Below are 17,987 nucleotides of genomic sequence, written 5' to 3'. Positions count from 1 at the left end.
CCTACATACAAATACTGGCAAAAACCTCAGAATATATATATATATATATATACACATACATATACATATTTGTTTTTGTAGATTTTTTTGTTTTTCATAGATATATATCATCTCACACACACCATATCAAAAGTTGTATTTCAAATACATATTTTCATTTTACTTTCAAATCAAATATTATTTTTTCCCAAGGTACACATTTCTAAACATATGCTATTCTACAAACACATAGTTTGTCTATATTTTAATTTTTAATGGGCAGCCTTGCAAATGTTAGAAGATATAATACAGCAAGATGGGCAGCAAAAAGATTTAATAAATAAAAAATCTGACAAGTCCTGAAAATGTGGATCAAATTAAATACTCAAGAATAGCTAGGGAATAAATTTAAGGCCCAAAGGACTATCCTGATATGGAAAGAAATAAAAAATGTTTACCCATTGCCCTCTAAACCAAAACATAATTTGTTTGCATATAGCATATTGGGTAAATATTGCCAATGGTGATTTATTCAGTAAACATGATTAAGCAAACTATGACTTAGTGTATTATATGAACCCCATCTGAGTCAGGTGGTGTAGCATTGCCAGATGACAATGTTCATTACAGGATTTGAAGATATTTAGGAAAATGAAAAATGAGATAGCATGGCTGCCTTTCTAACCACTGTATGTCTTGACAGTTATTGTAGTCTATCAACTCTTGGTTTCTCTCTGGGAGATTGGAGATAAGGGTTTTTCCATATATTATCTTTGATTCTTTTTTCCCCTTTTTTGCACTGCAAAAAAGATACACATACGTCTTTGGAGAAGACATTACTTGTGTTCACATAATCCCATTTTTCTTCTTGTCTGAATTTACATGACATGTTGAGTCACCAGTTAATCAGATTTGCTGGGTTCACACAACCTGATAGGCTAACGTTTGGGTTTTTTTTTTTAATTAAATTACAAATCAATGTCTCATGTAAACACAACCCTTCTCTCTCCATCCAACAAACATGAAGAATTCCTGTGATGGATAGACATATCCCTTTCTCCAGTATGACAGCCTGACTGAATTAGAAGAAAGCAATGAATCAGAACAGGGATTTCGTGCACTGAGGCCTCTGCCAAAGATAAACATGTTGACACTCAGTAATTTCACATATATCAACTTAACATCTGCCGACTGTGAAGGAACTCTTATGGTATATGCCAACCAGGCCTCAGCTTCAGAGGTGGCACATACTCTTCACATTGGTGACTGGCATGAATATGATTTCAACTGCCTGCTGTGTTCTCCAAACAATGCCTCTGTAAACAATGATCAGCCAATTTCATTCTAATTTTGAAAATTTCAGGGTAATTAAAGCCAGGCAATGGCTTGCAAACACTTTAATTAAGTCTGATTGAGGAAGATGGAAGGGGAGCAAGGGAGTAAGGGATGATTGGCAAAGCCAGAAATAATACAGAGTTCCAAGATGAATGTGTAAACACTAATCACATAACTACCAATGTAGCTTATAAACCATATTTAGCATGACGTGAAATATAGGTAATCCTCAAGTTACGACCACTGGGATCAGAATTTCCATTGCTATGCAAAGTGGTTATTAAGTGAGTTGCACTCTATTCTTCAATCTTTTTCTTGTTAAGCAAATGGCTGCTGCAATTCTTAAGCAATCATACAGTTGTAAAATGAATCTGGCTTCCCTCATTGACTGCTTGTCAGAAGCTAGCTGGGAAGGTTGGAAATGTCAGTCTCATGACCCCAGAGCACGGCAACAGCCATAAATACATGCCAGTTGCCAAGTGCCCCAAACTTCGATCATATGACAATGGGGATGTTGCGATGGTCATATGTGTGAGGACAGATCATAAATAACTTTTTTCAGTGCCATTGTAACTTTGAACAGTCGCTAAACAAATGGTTGTAAATTGAGGACTATATCTGTAGAGACTGAAGCTGACCTCAAAGGACAGTTACAAAATTGCCAGATTGTTCTCCAAACTTCTGATACTTGATGCTTGTCTAAATTTCTACTAAACACATTTTTTCCCCTCATGAAAACCATGGGGGCTAGAAATAAGGATTAAAAATCCCCTGTGGAACTTTTCCTTTTTCTACCTCAGATGCTGTTGAGGGTGTGGCTGCTGAGATAAAGGTTGAGCATAAGGTCCATGGCAAATTGAGTTTTTTCCCTGTTCTTTTAAGATCCCTCTAAATAAAGATGCATTGGAATTCGTGATCATACTCTATGAAATTTTGATGCAACTCTCTGCTGCTTTAATACTATTGGACTCCAAAATGTCAAAATAGCAAAGTGCACATACAAGAACATTCATAATTTGCAGAAGCAAGTTACAGGCTCATTTCATCTGCAGCTTTGTCCCCATCTTTCCTCGGAAAATTCCTGCAGATCCAAGCTGACATTTGATTATCATTTTAAACTGAAAATGTTGGGGGTGAATTATTGGACCTATTGTTTGTAAAACAGGCATTTGATTTCAGATGCAGTACAAGAACTAGAACTGCCCTGCTTTGTATAGCAACAAATTCTTCTCTCTGGGTCCAAAAAGAAGAATGCAGATTATTTTTAAAATGAATTACGCTAATTAAGAGAAAAGGCTGCACATTGTCTTAATTTAATTAATTTATGGCAGCTGCAACATGATATATGCATTCACTTGAAGATATATTTAAACAATAAAAACAGGAAAAGTAAGTATAATTTTCACTGTTCAATGCTTGCCTTGACACAGATTTTGATCATTTGGCTGGCATATACTACATACAATAGGTGTTTCAGGTAATTTTTCCAGAAAGTTCAAAAAGTACTTTCTATTTCATTGATAAAAGATTTTAAATCAGACTCTGTGATGTTACTTTACACTGGTAAGATCACCTTTCCATTCAACTCAGTGGACCCTGATCTATTCAGAAATGTCTTTCTCTAAGGTATGGTTTTTCTAATCTTGCTATCTGATATTTTTTTATCTAAAAGTTTTAGAAGTACTGGTTTTCATCTAGCCTGATTCTCAAAAAAAATAAAAAATAAAAAATTGGAGTGTAATGCTTGCTATCCTTTCCCCCTTAGACAGATACTTAATAAAACTACTTTTACCATTCCAATTTATGATAATCCATTCTGGGATCATATCTTGTTCTTCAACTATGCTTTAACCTCTAGTTATTTTACAGAAAAAGAGATAAAAGCTGAATTATTTTTGAATAATTAATATGTTGACCACAATGTTAAAATAAGTTATTTTTGTAAGCATATCTATAGCAGCTAAAAATAAATGTGAGGGGGATAGGTTGTGATTAACTTCAGAAATAAAATTTAAAATCTTAAAATTATATGTCCTTCATCAGCTACTTGCAAACATGCTTTAGGAGCATTAACTGTGTTGATCTGTTTGACAGCATTTATTCTGGCATAAGTTTTGATAGCATGAGAAATAATGTCCTCAGATTGAAGAGTTAAAGACTATTTAATTGTTAGTTAAAGCCTAACTATTCACTTTGTGTAATATTTAGTTAAAGACTAAATATATGCAAACAAATCTAATAATCTTTCATTAACTATCACTCTTAACAACTATAAATGCATTTAAGGATGGCTTAACAAAAGTTAATGCCATAATAAATTTATTATTTTTAAAGTATCATTTTTTCCCATATACAAATATGTTCCATCTATAAAAATTCATTTGCCTAACTCTTACATATTTTGGAAAACACAGTCTCCTTTTCTACTTCTCCTATGAGGGCACTTTGATGGCGTGTTTCAGTTCTCTCCCATTTGCCCCTCCTTGCTAAACAGGAATGATAAGCTGTCATTGGCAGGCTGTCTATTCAGCACTTTTCTTATTAATAGTCAGAAATCATTTACTTGAAAGAAGTTCCCTCATTATCATTCACTACTTTACAGTCTGAAGTGGCACATAATTAGCAATAATTTTTAACTTCCCAGTTCTCCATAATTAGCAAGAATATGACTTCCCCTATTCTTTAGTGGTTGTCCATCCAAGATCTGTTACAAGGTACAAACCCACTTAGATTTTTTTTCCATCATTCAAGGTCACTGTTTGCTTTGAGTCTGTATAAACCCAGAATAAAAAAAAAGGGACTCTACACTCCCAAAATGTCATTTAGAGAAAAGAATCAGATCAGCCCCATAAATGACACTGGGACCAAATCTAACCAAGCAGAGAAACAAAGAAACACAGAACCCAGGATTAACGCCTATCTCCCCCATTGCACAAACAACAACAAAAAATCTGCCTGATTTCCGGTCTGGAGCCGCGGCGCCACAGTCGGGGAATTAGCGGGCTCTAATGAGCCCGCGGAAACCCCGACTGACGAACCGCTGTCCGATCGGTCTTCGGACCGACCCCCATCCTGCAGGGCTGGGGGGTGAAGAGGAGCGCCTTGGTGGGCCAAGAGGAGCAGGCAAGCTCCTCGGAGGCCAGAGGGAATCCTCAAAGTCGGCGGCGGGGGTAGGCAGCCATGGTGGCTGCCACGAAGCCGCGGCATACCGGGACACAAGATCGGGCAGGAGGAAGGAGAAAGAGCAAGAGTTTTAAAGCCGGGTGAGTGACACCAACCCAGGCAATAAAGATTACTTGGAATATTTTTTTAAAATATAAGACCCCAGCCTTAAACAGCGGCTATAGATCTGTGGGGCTTGAAGTTTTAAAAGAAAGGAGAAAAAAAATGGAGACCCGAGACAAACTTTGCAGTAATTAAATTGGCTTAGAAAAACTTATTCTTAATAATTTGGAAAATTGGACTTTTTATTTCTATTTTTTGGAGTGGATTGAAGAAATAATTTCTTGGGAATTTAAACCAGTGAAAGTTAACGAAGTTAATGAAGATTGACAGATGGGTGGTTATAAAGTTGCCATGAAGTCTGCGGTGACTAAACAGGAAAGTGGATTGAAGAGATTTTATTTTCTGCTTGGAAAGGGAATATCCTAACTGGCTTTCTATTTTGGATTATTATGATTACTTTGGAATTAATTTTAGACTAATGGATTTTGGAAATTTCTATCCTGTTTTGGGTGACTTTAAGAAGAAAGAACCAGGATTTTTTCTATAATGGAAACTTACAGACCTAGCAAAAAGAAGGTGTGGTACATGAACAAAGACAGGAAGTGAAGATATCATGTTCGAAGCAGACATTTATAAGAGCGCTAAAGTGATACACAGAACTTTTAATTTGAATAGATGAACTTTGAAGTGGAACATATGGACAGACAGGAAAAAGTAGAAACAAAATAGATTTAAACTAAATGTAACTAAATTGTATGTAATGTTTAAAAGCCTAAAGGGTTCTTTTTTTTTTTTTTTTTGGATTAACAATAAAGGGAAAAATAATAAATGGCAATTGAAATAGGGACTTATGTACTAAATGGTTAAAAATTATAATGAGAAGTGTATACTAATGTGAGATAACCTTAAGAAAATTTATTATTAGTTGTAACATGCCTTAACCATATTTTGCAAACAAAGCTAGAATGTTGACTATGATTGATTAATATATTATTGAATGAAACTATGAAATACACAGATGATAGAGATAAATTGTGATTTAATTTAACAAATATGGGAAATGATGATTATCATGAAACATAATGAGAATTAATTTTGATGAATATGCTGAGACAAGATTAAATAGATAATTATGATGCAAGGGAAAAATAAAATAATGAGGTGAAGGATACTAACTAGATAAGAGTTAGAGACTCGGAGGAAATAAGTGGGAAAATAATTAAAATGCTGGAAATCAGCCAAACAATGGCAGGAGAGTTGGAGGAGACTATGCTGGAAATCAGCCAACATAAAATGCTGGAAATCAGCCAACATAAAATGCTAGAAATCAGCTAAACAATAGGAGGAGAGTTGGAGAAAAATATGCTGGAAATCAGCCAAACAATGGAAGGAGTTCTGGAGGAGATTATGCTAGAAATTAGCCAAATAAAATACGCTGAAGTCAGCCAAACATTGGAGGGAGTATGGGAGAAGATTATGCTAGAAACTAGGTACCTTAAAAGATTTGATAATTTGGAGAAGGAATAAGTAATACGTTTTTGTGATAAAACTGTGTAATATGTGGGATATTAGATTGGAAAGTCTAAGACATTTTGATTTGATAAAAAGGGTCAAGTAACTAAGATGTTGATAAAATTGTGTTTTATAAATCTTAACAAAATGGAGATATATTGAAATTGAATTTGATAATTTTGGTGATAAAATTGTAAGGTATATATTTAGAACAAGAGACTAGAATATTGTTAATAATTATTTGGATAATTGATGAGATATAGATACAGAGATGAGTTAAAATTTAATTTGAAGTTAAAATTGTAGTGATATGTTAGATTTGTTTAGATGAATATGTTAGAATTTTATGTTTAGATTGGTTTTTCTTTTTTTTCTTTTTTTTTCTTCTTTCCTTTCTCTGTTTTAAATTTTAAATTGTTTTAAATTTTTAAAAAAGATGTTATGGAAAAGGGGAATAGAGTGTATCAAAGAATGTAAGCATGTTAACCATCTATGACTGGATTGAAACTCTGTTCTTGAAAGTTATATTTTATGTTTATGTTTGGGAAAAAATAAAAAAACATTTACAAAAAAAAAAAAATCTGCCTGAGGGCCCATTCACCTCCAAAGATTATGACAACACAGAACCCAGTCATAAAACAAGCCACCTCCCTGACTTCAAAGACTCAACCCAAATTTGTCCCGACTCCCAGCAGGGGTCTATAATAATTCGCTGCATCCAACTCACCATGGCCAATTTACCACAGGATAAATTGCTGTGGGACAAGTGTTACACTAATATCAAAGAAATGGTGGAATAGAATCATTAAAGAAAGGATCCAAAAGGAGGGACAGAATGAAATGTGAATGGCAAAAAGTAAAATATATTTTTAATTTATTTTAAATAATTAAATAGAATTGTTAAATTGTCCTGTGGCAAGTTGTCCCATAGCAAGTTGGCTGTGGCAAGTCGTCTCATTCTCCCCAGCAGGGAGCTAACCCCTTGAGACAAGCGTCCTGCATCTCCCTCCAACTACATCACTAAACCTTTCCCATGAAGTCTGCCTTCTGTCTTCAGAAATTTTGACCCTTATATTGCAACAGCTAAATGAAATTGCAGCCAAGGTAGGCAGCTTCCAACAAGCCCTTGATCTGCAAATCCCCCATAGAAACCTGGGAATTAATACTGCAGCAGAAGCTGGTCACAGTCAGCATTCTGGCAGCCTATTCCTCCAGGCATCCAGAAAAAAAGTGACTCCTCCTAGAAATCCATAGGAATGCCCACAGATGGAACAACCTCAAGCTTATTGTGATCTCCCTATCTTAGATCCTAAACCGCCAAAGCAGAACAATTGGCTTTCACTTTATTTTCACTATCTACCTAGTTTAAGAAACATCAAATGCATGCCTGGCTAGGTGACTCAGTGGCTAAGACACTGAGTTTGCCGATCAGAAAGGTCAGCAGTTCAGCAGTTTGAATCCCTGGTGTAGGTCTCCTGCAAGAGCAGGGGAGTTGGACTAGATGACCTCAAAGGTCCCTTCCAACTCTGTTACTGTTATCTTTATCTTTTTAAGTTTTTTTCTCAGCCTTTTCTCCCTTCCAGATTCATTCAAATGAGCAAATTCCTATGGTGGACTTATCACTTCCGAACCATCAGAGGTTTTAAGGAGACTTAGTCAGAATCTCATCACTAGAAAAGTGACAAAAGGTCATGAACTTGCAGATAAGATCCATAAAAACGCACACTTCCAAAAGCAATAAATCTGCCAGACTTGGCAGCAGCAAAGAGGTTAAGCAAACTTCAAAGGAGGAAGCTATAAACTCAGAAGTCATTAATCTGAGGGGGGGGGAAACTTGTTGACATCAAAACAATCTTGATGTGCCCTCCCAGTGCTGGTAGTGATATGGAAGTCCAGCACAATTTAATTCATCTGCCCCTTTGAGTTGCTCAATCTCTAAACTATCTCATGTTAATGCCTCTTCTATGACCAAGACACATAGAAAGCTGTCAGCACATTACACTGGTTCATCAATAACAGTGAAAGTGGCACTGACAGTGACTCCTCTGGAAGTTTTACACCAGCAATTCTCAAGAAACCCATGTAATCCCAAGCAGCAGTTAACCAAAAGAAAGAGCTTGTAAATGTAACAAAGCTCAGCCAAACAATACAGAAACCCAATCTGGAGATATAACCTCATCTGCCTCCAAAACTAAGGCACCTCCCCTGGCCCATAGGAACCTGACTCTTAGAAGAAACAGTTCCCTTCACTTCCACTTAACACTGGACAACCTACAAAGAATGTTTGGGATCCTTTCTTGCCAGTGATCCACATTTCACTGCCTATGCTGCACTGATTCTCCAGATGGAAGTACATTTGGAAGAGAAGAATGTGAAGCCTGTTGTGCCACTCCTCCTCCCCCACAGAAGGAGACACAACTATAGTAGCCTCAACTGTCAACTAATATGAACCTTCTACCCTTGCAAAAATCACCACCCAGTCCCAAGTGCACAATATCTCTGCTTGACATTTAAGCATTTATTCACCAGCATAATGTCATCCTTTCAACCTGGAATGTGGCTGGGACTGGGTGGTTTATATCCACCAGAGATCCCTGTTTTACTGACTTCCTCTCCCACGATGACATCAACTGCTTCAGTGTGGCTGCCTCATCAAGGCTATGGGAACTGAGAAAGGCATAAAGCAACGCTGCATATTGGCCCCATTCCTAATTCTATTTTTATATCAAGTATATATTGGACCATTTCCTCAACCTGAAGTTTCACTTCCCCAAACTGGCTGGAAGACACACATTTCTGTTTTATTCTAGGCAGACGATGTAGCAATACTCTCAAGAATACCTGTTGGCTTAAAAGAGCACTGAGAGCACTAGGGCAGTATTGCAAGGAAGAGCAGCTAGGATTCAGGTATGAGAAAAACAAGATTTGCAAAAAGTACTTGCCAAAGGTCTAAGAATCAATGGCGGATACATGGCCATGAAATTGAGCAGGTGTACTGTTTCAAATATTTGAGAAATAATAGCCCTATATTCTGCCAACAGTAGGAAACCCCATGAAGACAATGTCACTGAAAATGCACAGATGAGCTCATTTCGGGGGTGCACACGCGCTGTTTACAAGCAATTGCGCACTCCGGCCCCCAATGTGTGACTCGTGTCCTGGGTTGCACAGAGTCTCAGGCCCTGGGTCCGCAGCTGATGTTGTGCAATGCCAGGTCGGTTGTTAATAAAGCCCCCCCCCCTCATTTGTGATCTTATTTTGGAGGGGGGTGCGGACTTGGCAGGTATTACGGAGACCTGATTGGGCCAGGAGGGGGGGTCCCCCTCGCTGATATGTGTCCACCTGGTTTCCATGCATTTCATCAGCCAAGGGCTCAGGGGAGGGTGGGGGGGTGGCGGCGATTATTAGGGAAAGTCTTTGTCTGAGGGAGACCACTATTCCTCAGATAGCCGGATGTGAATCCCTTTTTGTGAAGTGGGGCCGTGGGGTACCTGGCTCCCTGCCACATAGCGGCGACCCTGCCCAAGCTACTTGACGTTATTGCTGGGGTGGCAGTTGATACCCCCAGACTTATTATCATGGGGGATTTCAACCTGCCATCCGCCAGTGAGGCGTCAGAAGTGGCTTGGGAGTTCATGGCTTCCATGGCGGCCATGGACCTGACCCAGTTAGTTCAAGGCCCCACCCACACACTCTGGACTTGATTTTCGTCTCTGGTCAGTGGTTGAATGATCTTGGTAGAGGGGATTTAGACATTAAACCCTTGTCATGGACAGATCATTCGCTCCTTCACTTGGACTTTCCAGTTGCTTCCCCCTGCCGCAGGGAGACGGAACCAACTAGATGGTTCCGTCCCAAGTGCCTGATGGATCCCGAAAGATTCCTGATGGAGCTTGGGCCATTTCCTGAGACCCTGGCACACGACTTGACTGAAGACCTGGTGGCCGCCTGGGATAGTGCCGCCGCCTGAGCTTTGGACCGCGTCATGCCTTTGCGGCCTCTGACCCGATGCCGATTTCAATTGGCACCTTGGTTCTCCGAGGAGCTGAGAGAGATGAAGCATCGGAAAAGACGCCTAGAGAGCATTTGGAGGACTAGTCAATTCGACTCTGACCGAACACTGGTGAGGTCTTATATCAAGAGCCTTGGTACTACAGTGGTTTAAAGCACCCTGTTATTAACACAGCTGCCTGCAATTTACTGCTGGTTCGAATCTCGCCAAGGCTCAAGGTTGACTCAGCCTTCCATCCTTTCTAAGGTAGGTTAAATGAGGACCCAGTTTGTGGGGGCAATAAGCTGACTTTGTATAAATATACAAAAGTATGAAGGCTATTGCTTAACGCACTGTAAGCCGCCCTGAGTCTTCGGAGAAGGGCGGCATATAAATCAAATTAAAAAAAAAATTAAAAAAAAAAAAAAAAGACCAACCTAGTGGCGATAAAAGCAGTGAAATCTAACTATTTTCCCGCTCTTATCGCATCTGCAGAGAACCGCCCAGCCACTCTGTTTAGGGTGACCCATTCCCTTCTTCGGGGGGGGGGAGTGCGGGAAGATCCCTTGCAGGGTCGTGCTGAGGATTTTGTGCAGTTCCTGCATGATAAAGACGCTTGGATTCAGGAAGGCTTGGACTCTGACTGAATGAGTCCAGGGGGGGAGACGAGGGTAGGTCTTGAGAATATTATCTGGGAGGAGTTTGATCCTGTGGCTCCCAAGGATGTGGACAGGGTTCTGGGTAAGATTAGTGCCGCCACATGTTTATTGGACCTGTGTCCCTCCTGGTTGGTACTGGCCTCCCGGGAGGTTACACGAGACTGGCTCCAGGGGATTATAAATGCTTCTCTGAGTGAGGGTGCCTTTCCCGCCACCTTGAAAGAGGCAGTGGTGAGGCCCCTCCTCAAGAAGCCATCCCTGGACCCGGCTGAATTAGCTAACTATCGTCTGGTCTCCAACTACCAAGAGCCTTGGTAGTACAGTGGTCTAAAGCACCCTGTTATTAAGACCAGCTGCCTGCAATTACTGCAGGTTCGAATCTCGCCAGGCTCAAGGTTGACTCAGCCTTCCATCCTTTCTAAGGTAAGTAAATTGAGGACCCAGTTGTGGGGGCAATAAGCTGACTTTGTATAAATATACAAAAAGGATGAAGGCTATTGCTTAGCGCATTGTAAGCCTCCCTGAGTCTCCGGAAAAGGGCGGCATATAAATCAAATTAAAAAAAAAAACCTTCGTTTTGTGGCGAAGGTTGTTGAGAGTGTGGTGGCACAACAGCTTCCCCGGTACCTGGATGAAGCTATCTATCTGGACCCGTACCAGTCGGGCTTCAGGCAGGGGTACAGCACAGAAACGGCATTGGTCGCATTGGTGGATGATCTCTGGAGGGCTCGGGACAGGGGTTGTTCCTCTGTCCTGGTCCTATTAGATCTCTCAGCGGTTTTTGATACCATCGACCATGGTATCATGCTGCAGCGGTTGAGGGGGTTAGGAATAGGAGGCACCGTGCTGCGGTGGTTCGCCTCCTTTCTCTCCGACCGCTCACAGTTTGTGTTGGCAGGGGGGCAGAGGTCAACCTGCGGTGCCTCACTTGGGGAGTGCCACAAGGGTCAGTCCTCTCGCCCCTTCTGTTCAACATTTATGTGAAGCCGCTGGGCGAGATCATCCGTGGTTTTGGGGTGAGAGTCCATCAGTACGCTGATGATACTCAGCTGTACATCTCCACCTCAGACCACCCCAATAATGCCCTTGATGTGATGTCTCACTGCCTGGAGTCTGTGTGGGTCTGGATGGGGAGAAATAGGCTCAGACTCAACCCTGCCAAGACCGAGTGGCTGTGGCTCCCGATATAGTCAGCTGGTGCCATCACTGACTATTGGGGGTGAATCTTCCCCCCCCCCACAGAGAGAGCTCGTAATCTGGGTGTCCTCCTGAATGCACGGCTGTCTTTAGAAGAGCATATGATGGCCGTGGCCAGGGGGGCTTTTTATCAGGTTCACTTGATTCGCCAGTTATGGCCCTTTCTGGACCAGGACGCCTTGCGCACGGTCACTCACGCCCTGGTCACCTCCCAGCTGGACTACTGTAATGCTCTCTACATGGGGCTCCCCTTGAAGAGCACTCGGAGGCTCCAACTGGTCCAGAATGCGGTCGCGTGGGTGGTTATGGGCGTGACTCATTGTGCCCACGTGACACCTCTCCTGCGTGAGCTGCACTGGCTCCCAGTGGTCTTCCGGGTGCAATTCAAGGTGTTGGATTGAATTCTCCAATTCTGCCCCATTAGAACTTTTTCAGTCCAGATTTCAAAGGTTAACTCTCAAACCCCAAACTGTGTCTCTAATACCACCCTGAAACTAAAACAAACCTCATGAAAGTAGAAGCTAGAGTATAAGTGATGAAAATCAACTATTGTCTCAGACTACCCTTTATTCACCTTGGCCTTGCTCCACTATGAAGGGTGATTCTCAATTAACATGGAAAAAGAGAGTGACAACTACAATTTCATCCTTGGGCTTCTCTCCAGGCCTTCTATTTACTATGCAATATGTTCAGGCCATAGCATTCATTAAACAGTGTGTAGCAGACACAGACTGCTAACTGGACCTGGCCAGGTCTTCAACCTTTACTGCCAGTGAACCCAAGAGATATTCTGTCTCTCTGTGGCATACTTAACTAATCTTGAACTACCCAACCACCCGAGGGCTTTCCTCTGGCATGATGACAGATTCTTCTCTTAGCTGTCATTCAAGGCTGATACAGCAAGATTTCCTACCTGGAAAGATAATGCCTCTGTGGCTCTGGACACCTAGAAACAATAGAACATGTAGCTCTCCAATTCCTGTATTATAGAGACGTTTGTATTAGCCTCATCTCATCACTACTGTATAAATACCCAGGGAGCACAGGACAATTTTGCACCTCCCTGCTGTTCTCATTTACCAACCGTTCTACAACATCCAATGTTGCCAGGTTCTGTACAGTAACACTTAAAATCCATCCGATGATGGATGGTCTGTGCTGCAAACCAGTTTTAATGAGCACCTAGGATGCTCTGTATTATAATAGATTTAGTTTGTCATGCTCTTCTATATCCATTTACTGCTCCAACCACTCCCTTTATATCATTTTTAGAGTTTTGTTTTTATACTGTTTAGCTTTTTGTGTGTGATCTTTATTCTGTTGTATCTTTTATGCTTTTTAATTTCCTGTACACCATCCTTCTTATGCTGATCTTTGACTGTAATAAAGTTTGACTTCATTGGATTCATTCTTCCTATATGAAGAAAATAGAAATCGAGCACTCAATTCAGCAGTGAAGACAATCTGCTGAACATTTGCATTAGAAAAATATTCAGTAGGTTAAATATGTTCCCAGTTTTATCTTCCTTCCATGTCATATAGCAGTTAAGGTCTACTTACAAACAGTTGTGTTAAAAAAAAAAAAAAAAATCTGAGATCCCTCCAGGATTGAGGAAATTATTTTTTTACACCACCACCTGTTACTTATTCCTGCAGAATAGAAATTTGCTCTTTCTTTTTTGATTTACATAAATTCTAGAGCCTCCTGAGTCTGATCTGCTTTGTTTATTGCTAGCCTTCCTTATATTCTTGTCTTACTATTTTCTTCCAGAGAATTTGCTCGTTGGAAAGTCAATAACTTGGCATTGGAAAGAAAAGATTTCTTCAATTTGCCTTTGCCTCTGGCTCCAGAATTCATCCGCAACATTCGTCTTCTGGGGCGTCGGCCCAGCCTTCAACAGATCACAGAGAACCTGATTAAAAAATACGGGACCCATTTCCTTCTCTCAGCAACTCTTGGAGGTAAACACTTAGCTTTCTGTTCATACATTAAACTCATAAACAATATATTTGAGCTGCATCAGCAAAGATTATATTATATTAAATATATTTCCTGAAGCATTTACAGTAGAAGAAGCCTAACTGTAACAGCTCTGGTAGTTCAAATTATTTATTAAGATGAATATCATTTACTTGTTAAATAAGCTCAGGTGAGACAAAAAGACTCAATAGTAAGTTGCATGGAGTTATTTAGAAGCAATGGTGCATAATATGTGGATCTTCTGAATATGTGTTTGGAAGCAGAGTCACTGCCTTAGGTGGGGTTTATTCTCAAGTAATCATGCACAGGGTTGCAACTACACAGCTCAATCCAGCTTTAATAATTGTTATGCCATGTTAAAGACAGATATGAAGAGACCCAGGGCACAATCAGAAAGATCAGTTGTCTAAATGGCAAGAATATACGAGGATTGCATAGAAACTGTAGTTCATAGCAATTGCCCATAGAGATAGTGCTTCTCCTCTACCTATTGCAGTGTCACATCCTGCCAATATCTGTCATGATCACACAACTGCTTTCGCCATCAGGGAATGGCACTTGTCTCCAGGAAAGATGTGTCATGGCTCTGTGTCTTCATAACATTTCCCTACAACCTCCCTCTGTGAGCCACAATCTGTAGCCTCACAACCATGTTGGCAAAGATTTCCATCACTGTCATCTCTTTAGAATCAGTTAGAGACAGAAGGAATATGAAACATTAGAATAGTCTAAGGCAACTCCAATTTCTATTACTGTCATCTCCTTAGAATTAAAGGCAGAAGGATATGCAACATTACAACATTCCTTTCAGGCAGCCTCCAACTGGTACTACAACGCTCTGTGCTCAAGAATGCTCCTCCCCCTTCAGCTGACAGGTCCCTCTTTCCGGCTCAAGAATAGCAATTCAATAGACATGGATAAACAGCCCCATGTTCCAAAGCTGTGGTTTGAATAAATGATACTTCAGAAATTCTTTCTTCTGTTACCCATGCTACTTTTCTCCATTCTCACCCCCAATAATCTGAGGAGAAGGATGTTAAAATATTTGCTTTTCAGATGAATGGATTCTAGAATTTAAAATAATACTTGCAGTGATCTGAAGGATTCCCCCATCTGTTCATTGCCCCTCAGAATGATTGTTTGTCACTCTAGATGGTCACTTAAATGCTTCATGACTTCAATGGGAATGTGCATGACAAATAAATAAGGTTGCTCAATATAAATTAAGAGAAACTTGGTTTTTAATGTATTAAAAATGTGTGGTGGTGGGAGAAGGTGTTTAAAACATTGAGCCATCTTGTATCAGAGGTGGTATTCAGCAGGTTCTGATCAGTTCTAGAGAACCAGTAGCAGAAATTTTGAGTAGTTTGGAGAACCAGTAAATACCACCTCTGACTGGCCCCATCTATTCTCTTGAGTCCCAGCTGATCGAGAGGAAATGGGGATTTTGCAGAATGAATTGATGAATGGTCCAGTGCTTTATTCATATAACATTCACTCCTCTCAATAATTTTTCTGACCCCTGGAAGTATTTCCATAAATTTTTCTCCTGCTCACCCCCCCCCCCGCCCCACTTGCTAATGTATAAAAAACTAAAAAGAGAGTTGCAACTTTGGACAAGATGTAGTTTTCTATCCAAAAATAGCTTTGAGGAGAGAGTGAAGATACATGACCACTTCCTCAAAAGAAAAAGAATTAATTCTAGCTTCAGGCTGTGTAAAGCATGGTGGTCAACAGAACTGCTGTAGAAAGCAGCAGGCGAAACAGTTCACACCTTTCTCTAAGGATTTATCATACTAGGATTCATTGGTGTGGAGGATTTGTTATTGATTAAAGCCATAGTTCAAAGAAGGACTTAAAGCAGCAGTATGGATTTTAAAAAATCTATAAGTCACATCTAGTATTAGCAACAGAACAAGCTTGCCAAGAGACTAAAGACAATTAGTGATACTTCACTATGTGAGTGATTGCTTGGTTTAAATAATACCTTTTCCATTGCCAGATTAACATCATTTTTCCTCTTTTACTCACCATCCTTTTTAATGCTGTGATGTGCTAAAGTTTCCAAGTACGGGGACAACTGAGTTTTTGTGTCCCATGCACTGTAAAGTAATTATCTCTATTATTATTATTGGATCTGACTCTACTATATAGGAAGACATTTCACAGAAGCAGGAGATCTTAGAATCAGAATACAGTTGGAAGGGACCTTGGAGGTCTTCTAGTCCAACCCCCTGCTCAAGCAGAAGACCCTATATCATTTCAGACACGTGGCTATTCAGTCTCTTCTTAAAAACTTCCAATGATGAAGCATTCACAACTTCTGAAGGCAAGCTGTTCTTGTTTAAGGCTCATGTTTAAGTGATCATCCATTAGGACTCCAACGTCCCTCTCACAGTTACTGTTTTTGAGCCAGGTTTTGCCTAATCTGTACTTGTACCTTTAGTTTTTCCTGCCTAGGTGTAACTTTACACTTTAGTTTACTTCTCAATCAAAAATGGTTGCAATAGACATTCTAATAGAGGTGTTTTGGGTAATGCTAAAAGCCACACCAGGTATTCTATCTCTCAAAGAGGCTTCCTGTAGATTAAAAGTTGATCCATTTTTATTTGTAACTCCAAGGATTTTGGTCAAAGAAAGAAACTGCAATGTGATTGAGTGTGATAATTGCAGAAGAGACAGAATTTTCCACCTCCACAAATGCTGTTGACATTCAAAGGACCATTAGATGCTATGTCTGATAGGAAAGTTTCAAATCAAGATAATCTCTGTTGTTTGAAATATAATTAAAAACTGAAATTAAAAACTGAAACTAACTTAGAGCTTCCGGTTGGGGCCGTGGGGAAACAGACGGGGAAATGGCAAGCTCCGCTGAGCCCTGCCAAATCCGCTCTGCTAAACTGCCGCCGATAGGTCTGTGGACCTCCCCTGTCTTGTAGGGACAGGGGGACAAGAAGGAACGCCTTGGGCAGCCGAGAGGAACAGGCAGGTTCCTTGGGGCCAGAGGCTTCTCCTTCATGTCGGCGGCAGCGGAACGGCAGCCATGGCGGCTGCCCTGAAACCGCAGCAACCGGGAACATGGATTGTGCTGGAGGAAGAAGATGAAGAAAGAGCAAAGATCAAGAAGCCAGGTGAGTGACACCAACCCAGGCAATATAACGTACCTATTTGGAATTATTGGAAAATAAGACCCCAAATTTAAAAGCAGCTGCTGGACTGCGGGGCTTAAAGATTGAAAAGAAAAAAAAATGGGTAAAAGACCCGAATTGAATTTTGTTGCAGTAAACTTAAATTGGATGATTTGGCATTAATAAATTTCTGAAATTTGTCTGTGCCTTTAACTGGAGTGGATAGGAGACATGGATATTCCTGAGAATTAATGCCTCTAAAAGAAAATGAAGCTAATGAAGCTAATGAAGATAGACAGTTGGATGGCTACAAAATAGCCATGGAGTCTGCAGTGACTAAGCAGGGAAGTGGATTGAAGAGATTTCCCTTTCTGGGTGGAAAAGAAACATGTTAATTGGCTTTTTACCTTGGATTACTTGAAATTAATATTGGATATAAGGATTTTGGAGATTCCTACTCTGTCCCAGATGATTTTAAGAAAGAAGAAAGAAGAAAGAAAGAACATTTTGGATTTTAACAATGGAGACTGACAAAACTGTAAACAAAAGCCAGGTGTGGCGTAGTTAACAAAGACAGGAAGCTGATGCACTACGCTTGGAACAGACATTTTAAAAGTTTTAAAGGGACATACAGAAATTCTTTACTTTGAACTGATGAACCTTGAAATAGAGCACTTTGGACAAAGAGGAAAAGGAAGAATTAAAGTGGATAAATTTAAATGTGACTAACTGAAATGTAAAGTTTAAAAGCCTATGTATATATGATAAAGTTTAAAAGCCTAGGTATATATGATTTTTGGATAAAAACAGGAAGGGTTGTGAAATAATAAAGATAGAAAATAAGAGATGGCTATTAAAATAGTGGATGATATCAAGGGGATAAAAATAATAAAGAAGAATATATTTTGAGGCAGGAAAATTTTAAGAAAATGTAATGTTTGATGTAATATGTTTTAATTTTAATTTGCAAACAAATGTTA

At 39.9% G+C, this 17,987-nt stretch overlaps 1 protein-coding gene and 1 long non-coding RNA gene across 4 annotated transcripts in view; one reads left to right on the top strand and one right to left on the bottom strand.

Annotated features, from left to right (window-relative positions):
* The window catches only part of LOC117661176 (uncharacterized), a 185,367-nt gene that overhangs the window by 8,499 nt on the left and 158,881 nt on the right, over positions 1-17,987 (bottom strand). The gene's annotated exons all lie outside the window — the stretch shown is intronic.
* BRINP2 (BMP/retinoic acid inducible neural specific 2) overlaps positions 1-17,987 on the top strand; it is a 146,431-nt gene that overhangs the window by 96,311 nt on the left and 32,133 nt on the right. For 2 of the 3 annotated variants that reach the window (XM_034409734.3, XM_034409735.3), the window contains exon 3: positions 13,670-13,860. In XM_034409734.3, the coding sequence (XP_034265625.1) occupies positions 13,670-13,860 (191 nt within the window). Of the gene's footprint in view, positions 1-4,264; positions 4,578-13,669; positions 13,861-17,987 lie in introns of those variants that run through there. The other variant, XM_034409736.2, reaches the window with a different exon arrangement.

The sequence above is a fragment of the Pantherophis guttatus genome, chromosome 3 (assembly GCF_059756535.1).
Source record: "Pantherophis guttatus breed Tessera chromosome 3, ASM5975653v1, whole genome shotgun sequence".
Taxonomy (NCBI): Eukaryota; Metazoa; Chordata; class Lepidosauria; order Squamata; family Colubridae; genus Pantherophis; species Pantherophis guttatus.
This window is presented reverse-complemented; position numbering and strand designations above follow the sequence as displayed.